The 15,213-nt window shown below is 44.9% G+C and overlaps 1 protein-coding gene across 1 annotated transcript in view; it reads left to right on the top strand.

The window, feature by feature from the left end:
- Positions 1-15,213, top strand: part of LOC126874652 (acetylcholinesterase-like) — a 153,981-nt gene that overhangs the window by 54,587 nt on the left and 84,181 nt on the right. The window contains exon 2 of the mRNA XM_050636953.1: positions 13,785-13,927. Within this exon, the coding sequence (XP_050492910.1) occupies positions 13,785-13,927 (143 nt within the window). The remainder of the gene's footprint in view (positions 1-13,784; positions 13,928-15,213) is intronic.

The raw sequence follows: 15,213 nt of genomic DNA on the forward strand, positions 1-15,213 counted from the left end.
CTGACGACGATGTAGATTATCTCGGAGTTGGAAATCGCGAAACCCGAGACAAGGAACGCCGGTGCTGTGATAAGACCGAGATAAGTATCGCGCTTTGTGTAGGCTGATAAAAAGTGAAAAACAGCAGGACGACTTATATCCCGGGACATCTGACCTAATTTCGTCGCGGTCGAAACGGGTAAACGATTCTGACGCACGCCAGTCCGCCGCGTCGCCACGAAATGCCGCCGACGTAATGAATTAACTTTTCCACGACATCGTCACGATACAAGCAGAAGCTAACGCGCGGCAAAGCGTCTGGTTCTCGCGATGAGCGCCAGTTTTCGTGCGAGTCGCGAGAAGAGCGTTATTTTTACGCGGTTTACTCGACAAAGGAAACACAAGGCGACGTTAATTTCCTTGGGAAACAAAGGAAAACTCGACCGTTTTTCGAGAAACGCGCGAGGAAACGTAGGAAACGCGGAAAATGGAAAGACGCAACGTTTCCTCGGGAAGGTTGCAGGAATTTTCATAAAACTTTGGGAAGGTCGAGAGTCGACTATGGAAACGCTAACTTCTCGAAAAGAAACTTCAAATTTGCACAAAGGTTAGGCAGGAAATTCGAGGGAAATGACAAAATTGTGAGCGGACAACTCGCTGCCTCACCTTCCTTAATATTTATTCAGCTGAGGGATATCGTTTATCGAGCAACAAGGCGCAATTAACGCGGTAAATAAAACCACACCTTCGCAGGACCTTTCCTCGTCCTTGAGCCAGATACTTCGTGCCGGAAGGACCAAGCTATATTCGACTCTCCACTTTTTCCTCCGTGGTCTTTGACGACCGCGATTACGCGGCAAGCCGTAGCTCTAAATTATTCATCCGCTTTCTCCGCTCTATTCCTTTGCTCGTCCATCCTCTCAGAAACTCGGTCAGGAGAGCCACAGCTGCGCTCGTCCTCTCGGACCCATACGAACTTGCCAACTGCCAGCTTCCGGCGAGTTTAGCGCTGTTTCCCGTTCCAACCAGGCTCGTAAAAGGCTCTTTAAACGAGATGCAGACATCAAAGTAGTGAATTGTAACTGTAACTGAAAAGACTCGTCAGAAAGAAAAAATTATCGGCCTAAGATCTTCAGCTTCGGAGCCTGACAATTTGTGTCATTGCGTTTCCACCATTTCCGATGTTTCCCATGTGATTCAACTGTCGAGAATCCTAACGAAACCTTATAATTCGCTTGGTCTGGCTATTAATCATCATCGGACTGCAAACATCTATAGACATTTGTCTCATATCCTCTTTAATACAACATTTTTTCATTCCCCTTTTTTGTGAAAATAACTAAGACGGTAGAATCTAAGCAGAGATTTGTTCCTATTAAATATCGTACTTTGAATATTTTATATATTTTTACGCGTTTAATAAATTTTATAAATTTTTCATAAATGCGCAAGACTTCGCGGTCTAACTAACTGTCATATTCCTAACTTTTATCTTTCCTCTGCTTTTCCTTCTCAAATTCTCTCTCCTTTGTATTCCCAGAGAGGGAAAGAGAAAGAGAGAGAGAGGAACGTGGGAAGTTTTTTCAAGCTAAAGCGATCCCTTCGAGAATTCGGATAAAATCAATGGACGTAAATCAGAAGGCATCCCAAATGGCACGCGAACAGGAACCTCTTCTGCTCGAAATGAAAGGCAACCAAGCCGCTCGTGGGAGATTAAAGTCGAGCGGTGGTTCGCGGTGAGGAAGTTCCGGCCGAGATCCAATCAGTCGGAAAACTTTATTTTCCACGGCCGCTGCTCCATGCTGATTCATGACTCCACCGTGGCGGCCGAATCTCGTTAAACGCCTTGTATCGACTGTAGCCCACTTCGATTCCTTCCACTACTCCCTTCTCCGCCGAATCGTCGACTAAAATCCTTCGGAAAATTCGATACCTCGTTCAATCTACCTGTTTCGACTATTTCAACTACTTCTTCTGGGATACGGTTTACAGAGACGAAGCTCGTGGAGGACTCATCCGGTGGATCCTCGATTATCGAGTGTCGATTAACCACTTTCAAGGGGAAAACCTGCTTAGAGTACGAAACTAGGGCCGATCTGAAAAGTTACTCGCCTGATCGATGCGAATTTACGGTTAAATAAGCCCTGTGACAAAACGAGGGGAGGTAGAAAGTTTGCGAAAAATCCTCCCCTCTCTGTTCACCGAGTTACCTTGGGTTGCTGAACCTCGCGGATCTTCGTCAATTTTGCAGTGAACAAATTTCGCAGAAGAATGAATTTTTTATATTTGATACTTGGGAAGCGTGAAGAAATTGAAAGTAGTTTGCCTGCGATTCGACGATGACTCGTCAACCGAGAGATATTGGACGTTGCGAAATTTCAGAGATCTTGGAAACTTCTTGCGATAAATCGTAGAACAGCTGACCGGATCCTGTCTGCCAGTCGGTTCACAAATCGCATCTTGCCAGGGAGAGAGCAAGCAGCGGTCTATTGTGGTCTGTTAACTGATCGAGGCCGGCACAGATTGGCCCTGAATACGTATTGTCTCAACCCGTTGATCACATTTCCTCTCGGAAAGTTTAATCCTCCCAGCCATTCTCTCTCTTGGAAGGACGACTGGCAATTTCAAACTCGCCGGATCGATGAACGAACTTCGATTAAAATGGTACCTCGCTGAGATATTACGTTCCGTGGTAGTGTTTTTTAGGTTAGGATCAGAGGCTAGAGCGAATGGATGGTTTTCGAGGGTAAATGGCGTTGCCGCGCGCCATCTACGAAGCTGATACCGCTATTTAATCATGCATACGTGTTCACGGACGAGTGTAAACACGGTGTAAACGTGTTTGCGGGGTTGCAAGCGGGTTCGATTAAGGCTAACGCGCAAAGAGGCGACGGACAGACAGCAGGAACGGCAACTGCGCGCAATTAATTCTGCCTGCGGCTCCGTTAGATCTCGTTACTGCTCGAATCTGGCCCGTTTCCGCTCCGATACGAGATATCGAGTCCTCTGGTGTGCACGTGACGCGGCCACCAGGAAATCTCGCTCGACGGTTTGGCGAAATCGTAATGTCGGGAAATTCGCAAACGAACACTGGCGTCTCTGCGATATTACGAAACGGCAGTTATTGAAACCAAAGGGTTCGTCGTCGCGTGTTGTGTTCGAAACGAGTCTCAGAGAAGTTACTCTCTATGCTTGGCAGCTGAAAACTTCCGGTTTAATCATCGAAACTTCCCTAATAACGCACCTAGTCGAAGGGGCGCGCCTGCCCCATAGTCGTTGAGTTAGTGAGCACCCCCAGATGCGTATCCTGGAATATAGCCGCTGCAAATTAATGTAAACATTTTGCCCACCCTATGTATGTACCTACATCGGCCTCCAACATTGCTTTGGAACAAACAATCGCCAATAAGATCGAGCCCAAAAACTCGATTTAGTCGGCACATTTATTTACACGGATTTTTCCCTTAATTTCCAGTAGCCATTTATCTTGTAGCATCGGCTGAGCTGTAGTATAGGATGGAGTTTTTCTTCTTGTGCGCGTATTTCATTTTTCCACCTCTATATGGATTTTCCGTTTTCTTCGTTCCTTTTCAATTGGCATTTATCGATCGTCCCATGAATGGATTTTCCATTTTCTTTTTAATTAATTGATATTGATTCTTCTTTCAATCGTTGAATATGGAAAATTCGGGAAATGGAACCTCAATGATTGCGCGGAATGCGAGAAAATGGAAAGAAAATGGAAATAGGGTAGGCGAGATTCGATCCTTAGCCCACTTGGTTTGAAAGTCGAGTGAGTTCACCACTGCTCCACCTATTACGCTAAAACGTTCCAGTTTAATTTCACTATCTCACTTTCTTTTACCTTTGTCACTCGATTAGCACATTGTTGACAGGAGACATGGACCGACGTTTCTAATCTCGTGAACGTTGAGAACGGCAGACGTGAATCGACGTTTTCCATTTTGCAATCGTTGAGAACGGCAGACGTGAATCGACGTTTTTCGTTTCATTCGATTTGACACATTTTCGAAAAATGTACGGAATCTGGCCTACAATTTACATTTCACGGTCTACCATCGGCGGTGTGTTAACGGTGATTCAAAATTCCATGGCTTCAAATGAACCATGCCAAATTAAAATCTCCATTATACCTAGTCGTTTCTTTGTTCGATCGAATCCCAGCAACTTTCGCAAACTTTCTTCAGTAGGCCGAGCTACGTCCCGGCCTGATTTTCTGCTTGGAAAACCTTTCCCAGACAGGAGTATCGCTTTAATCAGTCGCCTAAAGTTTTAACGAAAACACGCCTTGTTTGTCGAGTTTGGGTCAAGCAAAGAGCAGCGATCCGACAATTCCATTTCCGAGAGTGGACGCGTTTATTCCACGGGGATGGTCGTTGACTAATACAAAGCTTCGACTGTTTCCCGGTCAATTAGAACCGCACAGACGACTCGCAATGTCCAGATGCAGACTAACTTTCCAGGCTACGAAACTTCTTCCTCGTTATCCGCGTTAAATTCTGACCAAGCTTGGCGATTTAGGCCAGCCGGACTTAAATATCGACCACGTCCCGCTTGAACAATTCCTCCAACTTCTCTAAACCGAATTGTCTGTTCACGACGATTTTTCCATGGATTGTCGAAGACAATCTGTACGCTATTTTGTCTAATCAGACCATATATAGGATTATTGAAACTGTGCGAGTGAGAATGTGCAAATGTTCCATAGCTACATAGCTGGATACTCTAGACGTCGCGTATTTAGGAGATTGTTTGTTCAAAGGTTTGTCGATCGTTTGAGAAAGTTTGAAAACGATAAGAATGACCAATGAATCAGAAGAGCTGTAGCGTTCTTTGCTGAGGATCTAAGCTCCACTCGGCTTAAAACTTTGAAATCTAACGTGGATCGAGCGATTTGGCCACGCAATAATCTATGCGACTGTTAGACATTTTGAGCACGTTCGCAACATTGTGAGTGGTTGTCAAGTGTGTAGCACTGGCTTGAGTCTGGCTGAGTGGTCTTCTCTAAATCCTTGGGGAAGACTTTAGAGACTGTGGAGACGATAAGGATGACCAATAAATCAGAAGAGCTGTAGCGTTCTTTGCTGAGGATCTAAGCTCCACTCGGCTTAGAACTTTGAAATCTAACGTGGATCGAGCGATTTGGTCACGCAATAATCTATGCGACTGTTAGACATTTTGAGCACGTTCGCAACATTGTGAGTGGTTGTCAAGTGTGTAGCACTGACTTGAGTCTGGCTGAGTGGTCTTCTTTAAATCTTTGAGAAAGACTTTAGAGACTTTGGAGACTTTAGACTTTAGAGGAGACCATTGTGGCTATATGTTTGCTAATTTACAAAGTTTATCCGATCTTCGGAGTACATTTTGACGACAGACGATGGACCGTCGTACTTTGAGAAATTCGTAGCATCGAATTGTACGTTAAATTAAGTTTGTCTGTTGCCGTGGCACATCTTTTTCCTGCATTTCAACTGCAGTCTCGTAGAGACGTGTTTCTAGAAACGTTGGACGACATTAACCGCCGGCTGAATGTTAAAGAAGCTTGTGGAAATTGCGTTTGCACCTGGAGGATGGGGTTGCAGCGTCTGCGTGACAAGAGCCGCACGATTTCATTTCCGGCGACGAAGAATGATGTCTCTGGCACAGGGAGTCGGGTCGAAAGCCGGATAAATTACCGCGGATAAATGACGAAAGTGGCTGCCGGCGTGTGCTCCAGGTAATAAAGAATACTCTAGGCATGGAAAAGTGAAATTCCTGGTCGACCCAGATCGCTGTGAGCTCTCCTTCGAACTTCAATCTCGATTTACCAGGAAGACGAGGCAGGAAATCGAGTCAGCGTCTCTCCTGCGTTCCCCTTGTCAGCTTGATGTATATATCGCTCGAAAAATACTATCTCCAGTTTTTCTTATCTCCATCTACAGTCTACATATTGTGGAGAAATAAATTTTCGTTTCGTCGTTATCTTGGTAAAAGTACTCGCGGTGAATTTCTAACTCACCGAGTTAAACAAACTCGATTCGTACTACTCGCAACTCTGTATTTTCGATATTGCAAAAAAATCTAATTTGCATTTTTCATTGGTTTTCTCTCTTGGATGTATTTTTTGTTCTTCTAAGTTTCATGATACGCAGTCCGGTGCTTCGTTTATCGTAGCATTTCGAGAACACCCGGAGAAACCACGGTTTGAAAATTCGTTACTCCACGGATACCACAGCTTTTTCAGGTTCATTTTCAACGTGGGAACGTTGCCGAGAAATATATTTAGTTGCCGGTAAAAAATTGTTGTTACAGCTTTTCAACTAAATTTCCTGGCAATGAAATATTTTTGCAGTGGAAGGGAAGCTTGCAAGCGCGGCCTGCGATCGACATAGATGGCGTTTGGGTATCATGCCGGAAATATTTCTACCGTTTTAACCTGCAACCAAGCTGGAAATTTCGCGTTACAACTGGTTGAGCAGACAGAAAATTTGACGTTCCGGCGACGCCGGGGAACCATCGCTCTCGTGCGCGCTGACGGCTCGCCCGAAATTACCGGAATTTCGAACAAAGAGCAACAGCGGCGCAGCTCGTCTGCCGTGGCAAGAATTTCGCGTATTTGAAAGCAGCCACGCGTCCACACTGCATTTAACCAAGCCGGGCTGAAAACGCGATATTTCGCTGGCGACTTGCCGATCCGCGGTTACCAAGGACCGGCGGGAAAATTTCAATTAAACTTGTGGAAACGTGCTCGATGTTCGCGGCGGAGCAATTAATTGGAGCCTCGATTAATCGGTTCATCAGATTATCGCCATCAAGGTTATCAGGAAATTCGATGTTACCAATTACCCTGTCGCAGCTGGTGGTATGAGGGCTGACTCGGCGATCGGTTGAACGCGTGGCTGGCCTTGGGTTACATTTGAATTAGGCCGCATCGGTTTCCCCATATTTTATTCCGTTCGTCGGCAAAGAACTATCAAATGGTAATCGAACGTCGTTTGCTCGTTTCGTTGCACCGAGTTCCCGAAACTTGCCCGATTTCGACATGCATGGAAACCCATAGAGGGTTGCGATCGGTTGACAGCAGTGGCAGAGAGTTTCCAGGCGAACTAGATAAATAGGAAGCGGCGAGGAGCGGCTAAAACTTGGTTTCAGCAGCACGAAACGTGATTGCGATTAATATCGCCGCTCTGCACACTTTATAATCTCTTCGACCAGATTTACGACCAGATATACACGGCCAACTCTGTATTCTATCTTCGTTCGAAAAAGTTGTTTGGTATCGGGATCCTTTCATCGAAACGTTGGCCGACAAAGTAGGACGAGTGGATGGAGCTTGGCCGAGCTTAAGAACACGAAATCTTTCGATATTACGCTCGTAAAGTTTGCGCACCGAAGACTATAATCCCACCTTGGTTAAGTTTAACTCATTTGCATCGTGTCACTACTTAAGGGACCATTTGAAGGCATCAGCGGCGTTCAACCGACGACTGGTCCCCATCACCGCGCGCGATCGGTCGTAGGTGCAGTAAATGACATCCGAATTCTTCATGGAATTTATCGAAAATTTACTGTTCGAAACGATTGGTAGACGGTGTTACCTCGCAAACATCGCATCTTACATTCTTTAAAACAGAGGAAAAAATAAAAATGATTTATTTTAAAAACTAATTATTTAGATTAAAATGGAAATTACGCAGATCGCGCTTGGATGCAAATGGGTTAATGACCGATCAGGATGTCAATCTCGTCGTTATCGACACAGACTTACGGCTACCGATCCGCTGCCTCTCTGTTGTCCTGTTAGCGATCTCGAGCCACGCAGATTTGTCTGTCAAATCTCCGGTCGAACTACTTGCGACCAGTTAATGCCACAATTACTGCGATAGACGCGAGTTTTAGGACGTTAGGGTGTTGCAGCAGACTGTTGGCTACGCGTTAGAACGTTAGGTCAGACCGACAACGTGCAGATAAGCTGTCACGAGGTTGAGCTATGGTGTTGATTCAGCCGTACATTCGTTTGTTATGACTGAATTATAGCGTCAGGACGGAACCAAGGTATTATGCCTGACTCTGTTCGTTAGGGATCAAAGTCGAAAACGCTGGATCCTGTTTCAACTATGAATCAGGCTAGTATATTAGGTTCTCAGGCTTTGGTTAAACAGTCGAATCTTGCGCTTAAGACGTTAAGCTGAATTATTCCGTCATGGTTGGATCAGCACTTAATCAAGATTAAATCAAACTGTTGCAGCTAGAAAGAAAGTTAGACTTAGAGTCAGACTACAATTGGACCATCTCGCTATAAATTAAGATGGATTAACCTATTAACATTGTGGATTAGGTTAGGTTTGATACTTGAGCGTGCATTAGAGGATTAGGTGTGTCAGATCTAGGTTAGGATGTCAAAGCTGAGCCAGCGTGTTGATTATAGGTTAGTCTGTTAGTCTAGGACAGTACGTTAGCCCTGGCAACCATGGTCGGGTTAGACCAACAACTCTAAGCCAGGCTACTGTGTTCTGGTTAGTCAAAGTTAAATCATTAGACGAGGTTTAGCGTGCAAGATGCGAATTAACCCACCGCTTCGTCTTGAACTGAACCATAAGATCCCAACCAACAGAGAGTACCACGCTACCTATTTTCTGATAGCAGGAGACTCGCTCGGTACATTTTCCGAGATAACTTTTTCCATTCGACGTTATACTTCGCTTGTTCAGCCTTACTTTCCAATCTCAAGGTTACACAGTCTCCGCTTTCATCGGCGCGGAAAACAAGACGATATTGGAGACGCGCACGTTAGCCAGTCGTGCACCGCCGACCAGCGGTAGATTGAATTTGCGTTCGATGACGTAGACGCGAGTTCACGCGATCTCTGTTCTTCCTGGCCGCTTATTAAACCGATGAAAAACGTTCGCTTCGCCTTGTACGAAACTATCAGCTACCATTTTCCTGCCGCAGTTCCGGTCCCACTGTTCTTGGAAATTCCACCGCGCTACCGAAAATTCACCGAATATTCGCCGAAAATAATTCACCGCTCGCGTCTCCGCGCTGTCCTTCGCCAACAATCGAATAATAATTCGTCGAGGCGAGCTTAAAGAAGGGAACAATTAGGCTTGCTCCGCCGACGAGGGATGACATCCGCAGATGAAATCGGAATAAAGAGTTCGCCATCCCCTGGCGCTAGAAGGAAATTTCCGCGACAAACGAGTCTCGGGAAAAACACAATGGAACTCAATTTACGAACCATCGAAAGGAATAAATTAGAAGTACTTGGTAGACAGGGTAACTTAAGACGCTTTCCACCGCTGGCAATCTTGCAACGGACATTTTTTTCACTCGCTTAAGATGCTCCCAACGTTTCGCTGATCTTCCCGCAACTTTCCATGGTCGTTGGTTGTTATGAATTATCTTGCGTCTTAATCGCCGAAATAATGGTATAGGAACACTAAATTTACACTTAGAATTTATATTCAAATGGTTGTATATCTATTTGATAAACGATTTCAAGGATATTCATCGATACGCACTTGCACGCGTCTCGGCACTTTCTTTTGTCTCATCTTCTTCCTTACCAGGCTGTTAACCGACTGAGCGGTTTATATTCCTTCGTTTTCCAGACGCATATACTTGCACACGCTCATATTCACATACATGTGCCACTACTAGGCAGCTAATCTAATCTAGCACATAAAATTATACATATCTCAGTATTGGTATTCCACCAAAGCAGAGAATTGGCAGAGCTAATTTACAAACGTCGTGCGTTTAACTAATTTCTAAATCTCTGATGGCCGATTAAAAGAGCGTAAGTGGAATTTTGGTTAGTAGAATAAGTCGATGTCTTCTAGGTTACCATCTTTTTCGTATCACCATGCTCGGAAAAGACAGTTGACAGGACAGCTCCAATGGTCACCAGGACGACGTTCTATTAGGTCGTCCGGAAAGTTTCTTTCGTTTTATAAGAAAATAATGGATGCACAAGATTTTTCGTTTTATATTATTTTATCGAATTGCGTATGATCCATTTTGTTCTATCAAAATAAGGATCACAACGTTCGACAGATTAGGTTTCATGTTTGTATAAAAATACGTTGTTGTAAAAGACGTGTCTGTAAAAGAAAGACACTTTCCGCACAACCTAATACATTAAAACAGACGCTAAAAATTCTTATTGTCAAGCTTGCTTGGATTTACGCGAGCCTAATTTAACACTCAGCCTCAGTTAACCAGGCAAAATTGACATAAAAGAGGTCTCTGTAGAAAGCCTCGTACTTAGATATATAACTCGATAACAAACTCGGATCGACGTATGTAAAGTACAGACATATTCTGACGGATATTCCAGCGGTACAAGACGCTATATTTGATCTTTCAATTAGACACTTTATGCGCTCTCTTAACACCCAAATTCTTACGCTGTACAGTGCGAGCTAGCTCACACATATCTGACAGAATATTTAAACGAAATTATGCTTCAGATATAATACACCGATAAACTTATTCGGTGCTCCTCCTTGCTACATTATCCTACATTACCCTACATTACCTACATTATCTACACCGATAACTAGTCTGCGGATGTTCACGTATTTATGAGAAATGTAAAAATGCGACCACTCAATGAAGAAAATATCAGCGGTGTAGCGTACTCGTTACAAGATTAACAGACGAAACAAATCCCTGCTCAGGTTACATTTCTTCATAGCTGTATCCATAAAAATAGAAATTTGCATAAATATGTAGCGGCACTCGACAGCAAATCTTTCCAACGGTTTCTGTCCCGTGGCTTGCTACACAAAAACCCTATCCTCGACCTATGGTTAGCGCCGTTGGTTACGAACGTTCTAAACCAGGTTCGAATCTCGTCGCTCATAGTTTTTTCTCCGCGATTCCTAAAACGAGAAGAGCAGCCCCAATGTTTGGAAGAAAATCCCCCAACCCGAATGAAGACAAAAATCTTATACATCAGCAGCAGCACACTATCACGACCTATACATCTGAAATATCCGCAGTGTACTGATGACAACGCAACTGATGCATGCGCTCATTATCCTCACGATCTGCGCTGAAAAGTACCTTACCACTGGATATTTTTTATTGCAAAGGTGCATTAAACACCATGGGACAACATTGCTTGTAATTCTAACGAAAGTGAATCTCGCTTCTCTTTGACCAGACATTGTAATGGCACGTGGAACATCTAACGACTGATCTTGGGATGCGTCAAACTATTTCTCAGTAAAACTATCAAGTCCTACTTGCGCTCTTTTGCCGATCTACGGTTTCTAAGCAGTTTCGCCGTGTTAATACTTGGTGAGAGGTAGAACCTTGAACGCAGGGAATGGGAAATCCAGAGAGCAGCCACGCTGATTGTCGCGTCAGATCCGGGCACGTGGGATGAGAACGAAACACGTCTCGCGCCCCGCCATGCAATATGCATGTAACGCGCGTCACGCGAATGCTTTATTTCAAGCTTTCTTAGCGAAGCTCCGGCTGCAACTTGAGCCAACTAGCAGCGTCATTTCTTTGCACCGTCGTCAACAGTAGAAATTCTAACGGGCTCTCGTATTAGCGATGCAAAGATTTACGCTTCTTCGTTTATGCATCTGCCCTCCGCCGAAACGTATAGAACATTTCTACTCTGGCGGATTTCGGACAAAATGGGATCACGTAGGAGCAACTGTTGGCTTTTTTCCGCCAACTTCTCGTCGGTTTCTTTCTGTCTGCCTCGCGCTGTTACTCGCTGTCTGTTATTGCTTAATATATCTTCGCAGGCATTGTCGGAAGATTTTCAGAATTTCGGCTGGGGTTTGGGTTAGAAGTTAGTCGATAACCGCAAATGCGAGTTGCTCGAGACTTTCGAACCCCCGTGGTTCCTGTTTCGCGGTTTCGTACGCCCGTTTCTCGTACCTAAGCCCTCCTTTATCTCCCCACCGATCGACCAGAGCCCTTAAACTCTGCCATCTTGCAGGCAAAATCGATACATTTGCCGGAAAACCACCCCGTCCAACTTGCCCGGCTTTATCAATGTATCAACGCCCACCATTTTGCCTTCTGTTCAGCTTCCAGGCCAAGTTGCCTGCCGAGGAACCCTCGTCGTCTAGCTAATCAGCTGGTGTCCACGAGGAAGTTGCGTGTTTGCTTTTTAGAATGTCTAAGACCTTCCTTAACACACGGTCTCTCGGAGCAGCACGTGGAAAAGTAGAGGGCCGCTGGAGACACGAGGGTCGACTTCCTCTGGTGCTGGAACAGGGGGTTTCCCGTAAAAATTGTCGGGTCTGGGGTGGCCAACAAGTTGCTAACGTCGAATCGATAGAGACGAGCGAGTCGAGGTGTGACTCGTCCAACCTGGCGACCTCTTCCGTTTTTTTTTCTCTCTCCAACCCCTTTCCACGATCCAGCCAACTTCTCCGTCTCCCTGGCGGCTCCACTTTCTTCCTCTCTTTTCTCCACTGGGCGTCGTACTCGGATTCTTCACTTTGTTCCATCCCTGTCAGTCTTGTTCGCTTTCAACTCGCGGTATCTTCTAGGCTCGCCCTTAGTCTCATCGGCCTCTGTCCTCTTCAATTTCCGTCTTTTCTACTTGCTTCTTCTCGCAGCTTTTCTTCCGCCAGCGCCAACACTCTTCCTCCGGTCTCTAAGAATCTCGAATGTCCTCGGGGAGCTGCTGGTAATTGAGTTCTTTTGCATCGAGTGGTTGCCGCTCGCGGTAAATCCGCAAGCACACCCAGGAGATGTCGGATCCGCGTTATCAACCGTTCACCGACTACCTCACGACTGTGCAACTGTGATAAGATTCGTCGGTTATCGGTTGCTTTCGCTTACTCGTCGATTTTCCACCGAGAGTCTGAGAAAGCGGCAAGCTCTATCACTGGGGACTTAGAACGTGATCATTGCGGCCCAGTGTTTTAATCCAACTGCTAGGGACCACGTGCTCCTTAACGCGAGCTTCGCTAAACATTTCCAGCAATCGGCAGATTCGGATAGAAAAATGAAATAGCTTGGTTCGAGTGGTATAGGTCAATAGTTGAGTCGACGTCAGGCGACACGAAAGCAATTGATTAATCGGATAATAATTACTTAATTAATTGGAATATTACACGCAACAGCGTACTTGTTGTAATATTTGCTGGAGACGTAACTTTCTAAATACGTAGCTTTCCTCCTTCCCTTCGCTATGTTCGTAAAAGTACGAGCTTGCACGAATATCCGCGGTCTAATTATCAAACGCAATTGTATCGAATCGCGTAAATCCGAAACTGATAAAAATATCGAAGGAACGCACGAATTTGTAGAAATATTTGTTGAAAAGACAGTAAGTGGTATGGATCAACGGTATGTCCGACGGCGAAGTAATCGAGAAAGCTATCGCGATCTGTCGATCGGAGAGCGGTCATATTTCATGCTTGGATCGTGCACGTCATCTACAAGGCGAGGGAACACGGATTTTGGGCGAAGCATTTACAAAGCAAATACCGTGACAGGGCAATAGTATCGGTTCGACAGCAGATCTTTTATGTTGCTTGGCTACGTGTTCGAGGCTGGCAAACCTTGCACCGCCTGTCGACATGAAAAGCAGCCTCGGCACCGGCAATGGTTTTTGCATAAAGGGGTCTTTGAGGCGCGAACCGGCATGTAATCGCCTTTTTCCTTCGCGATAAGGGATAATTCATTGACTCCATAATTTGTTGCCAGTCCCGCTTTAACGGTCGTATGTAATTACAATTACCTTGGCACGTAATTGTACTAATCGCGAACGAGGACTTTTAAAAAATATTTTACTAACCTGGCTGAATATCTTCTCGTTTCAGGCACGTACTTTATCCTCTATGATTTCAACGACATCTTTGAGAAGGATCAGGCGAGTTTCCTGGAGCGGGAGAGGTTCGTCGGCATCATCAACACCATCTTCAAGAACATGTCCCAGATCGAGCGAGAGGCCATTACTTTTCAGGTATGTTGCTGTTCAACTTTCACCCTTGTTTCAGCCAGAAAATTCTTAAACGGCTCTCGAGGGCCTCCGTGACGAAACTTAATCCATTAAGCGCCAACCAGCGAATAGATAATGCTCGTTACGCTTTACGAAATCTTTCTATTAAACAAAATTTTTATTCTCCAACAAGAAGCTCACTTTCTTCAAACTTCCAAATCTGAATGGAAGAGGAAACAGCGATTAAAGAATATCGAACAAATTCAAAGAATCTCTTTCAGTAATCACAGTATTGCTAAAACGAAAATTGCAAACGAAATATTTCGTTAAAGCGACGTTGGTTGTTAATGGGTTAAACGTCGAACGACAGTGGAACAGCGCAAAATTCTGCGACATTTACCCAGATTCCATGTACTACTTGCTCGTTACGCTTTACGAAATTTTTCTATTAAACAAAATTTTTATGCTCGAACAAGAAGCTCGCCTTCTTCAAATTGCAAATCTAAGTGGAAACAGCGATTAAAGAATATCAAACAAATTCGGAGAATCTCTTTCAATAATCACAGTATTGCTAAAACAAAAATTGCAAACGAAATATTTCGTTAAAGCGACGTTGGTTGTTAATGGGTTAAACGTCGAACGACAGTGGAAGAGCGCGAAATTTCTGCGACAGTTAGCCAGGACCCAGGTAGTGCTTACTCGTCGCCGCGGAGAACTTCATTGCACAGTCGTCTTAAGCGGTGTAGTTTGTCACATCGGCGTTAAGAATGAGGCTTGACAGTCGATATTCCAGTCACGTCGCTCCGAGACATCCACGGCCGGATGAGTAGCATAAGACGCAGGCTGCAGTAGTAATGGAGCGCGCAAGTCAAACGGGCTGCACACTTTGTACCGTGTTCACAGGAATAAATGGTAATGGAAGGTAGGAGTCAGACACGTGGGACTTAAATATTCTAGTCACGTGATTACGTCACGGGGCCCTTGAATTTTCATACTACTAGACTTGCTTGTGCATCGTGAAACTCGTCCGCCTGAGAAGATGCAACGTGGACGCCGACCCTTGTCTCTCGACAAGGGTTGATCTGGCGCGATCTTTCTCTCGAATTATTAACCGATTAAGTGCCTTCTCAATTTTCTTTCGCTTCTTCGTCGCCCCCTTACAAGTACAATGGCACTTGTAGCGGTAATCTGATCCCTTTGGCGACGGGATAATCGTAATAAGCAACGCGTAACAGCTTCAGCTAGATCACCTATCTTGTTTTGTATCGTGTAATAAATATCGTGGTCGTAAAATACAGGATATGGCTGAC

Source organism: Bombus huntii, chromosome 16, assembly GCF_024542735.1.
Source record: "Bombus huntii isolate Logan2020A chromosome 16, iyBomHunt1.1, whole genome shotgun sequence".
Classification (NCBI taxonomy): domain Eukaryota; kingdom Metazoa; phylum Arthropoda; class Insecta; order Hymenoptera; family Apidae; genus Bombus; species Bombus huntii.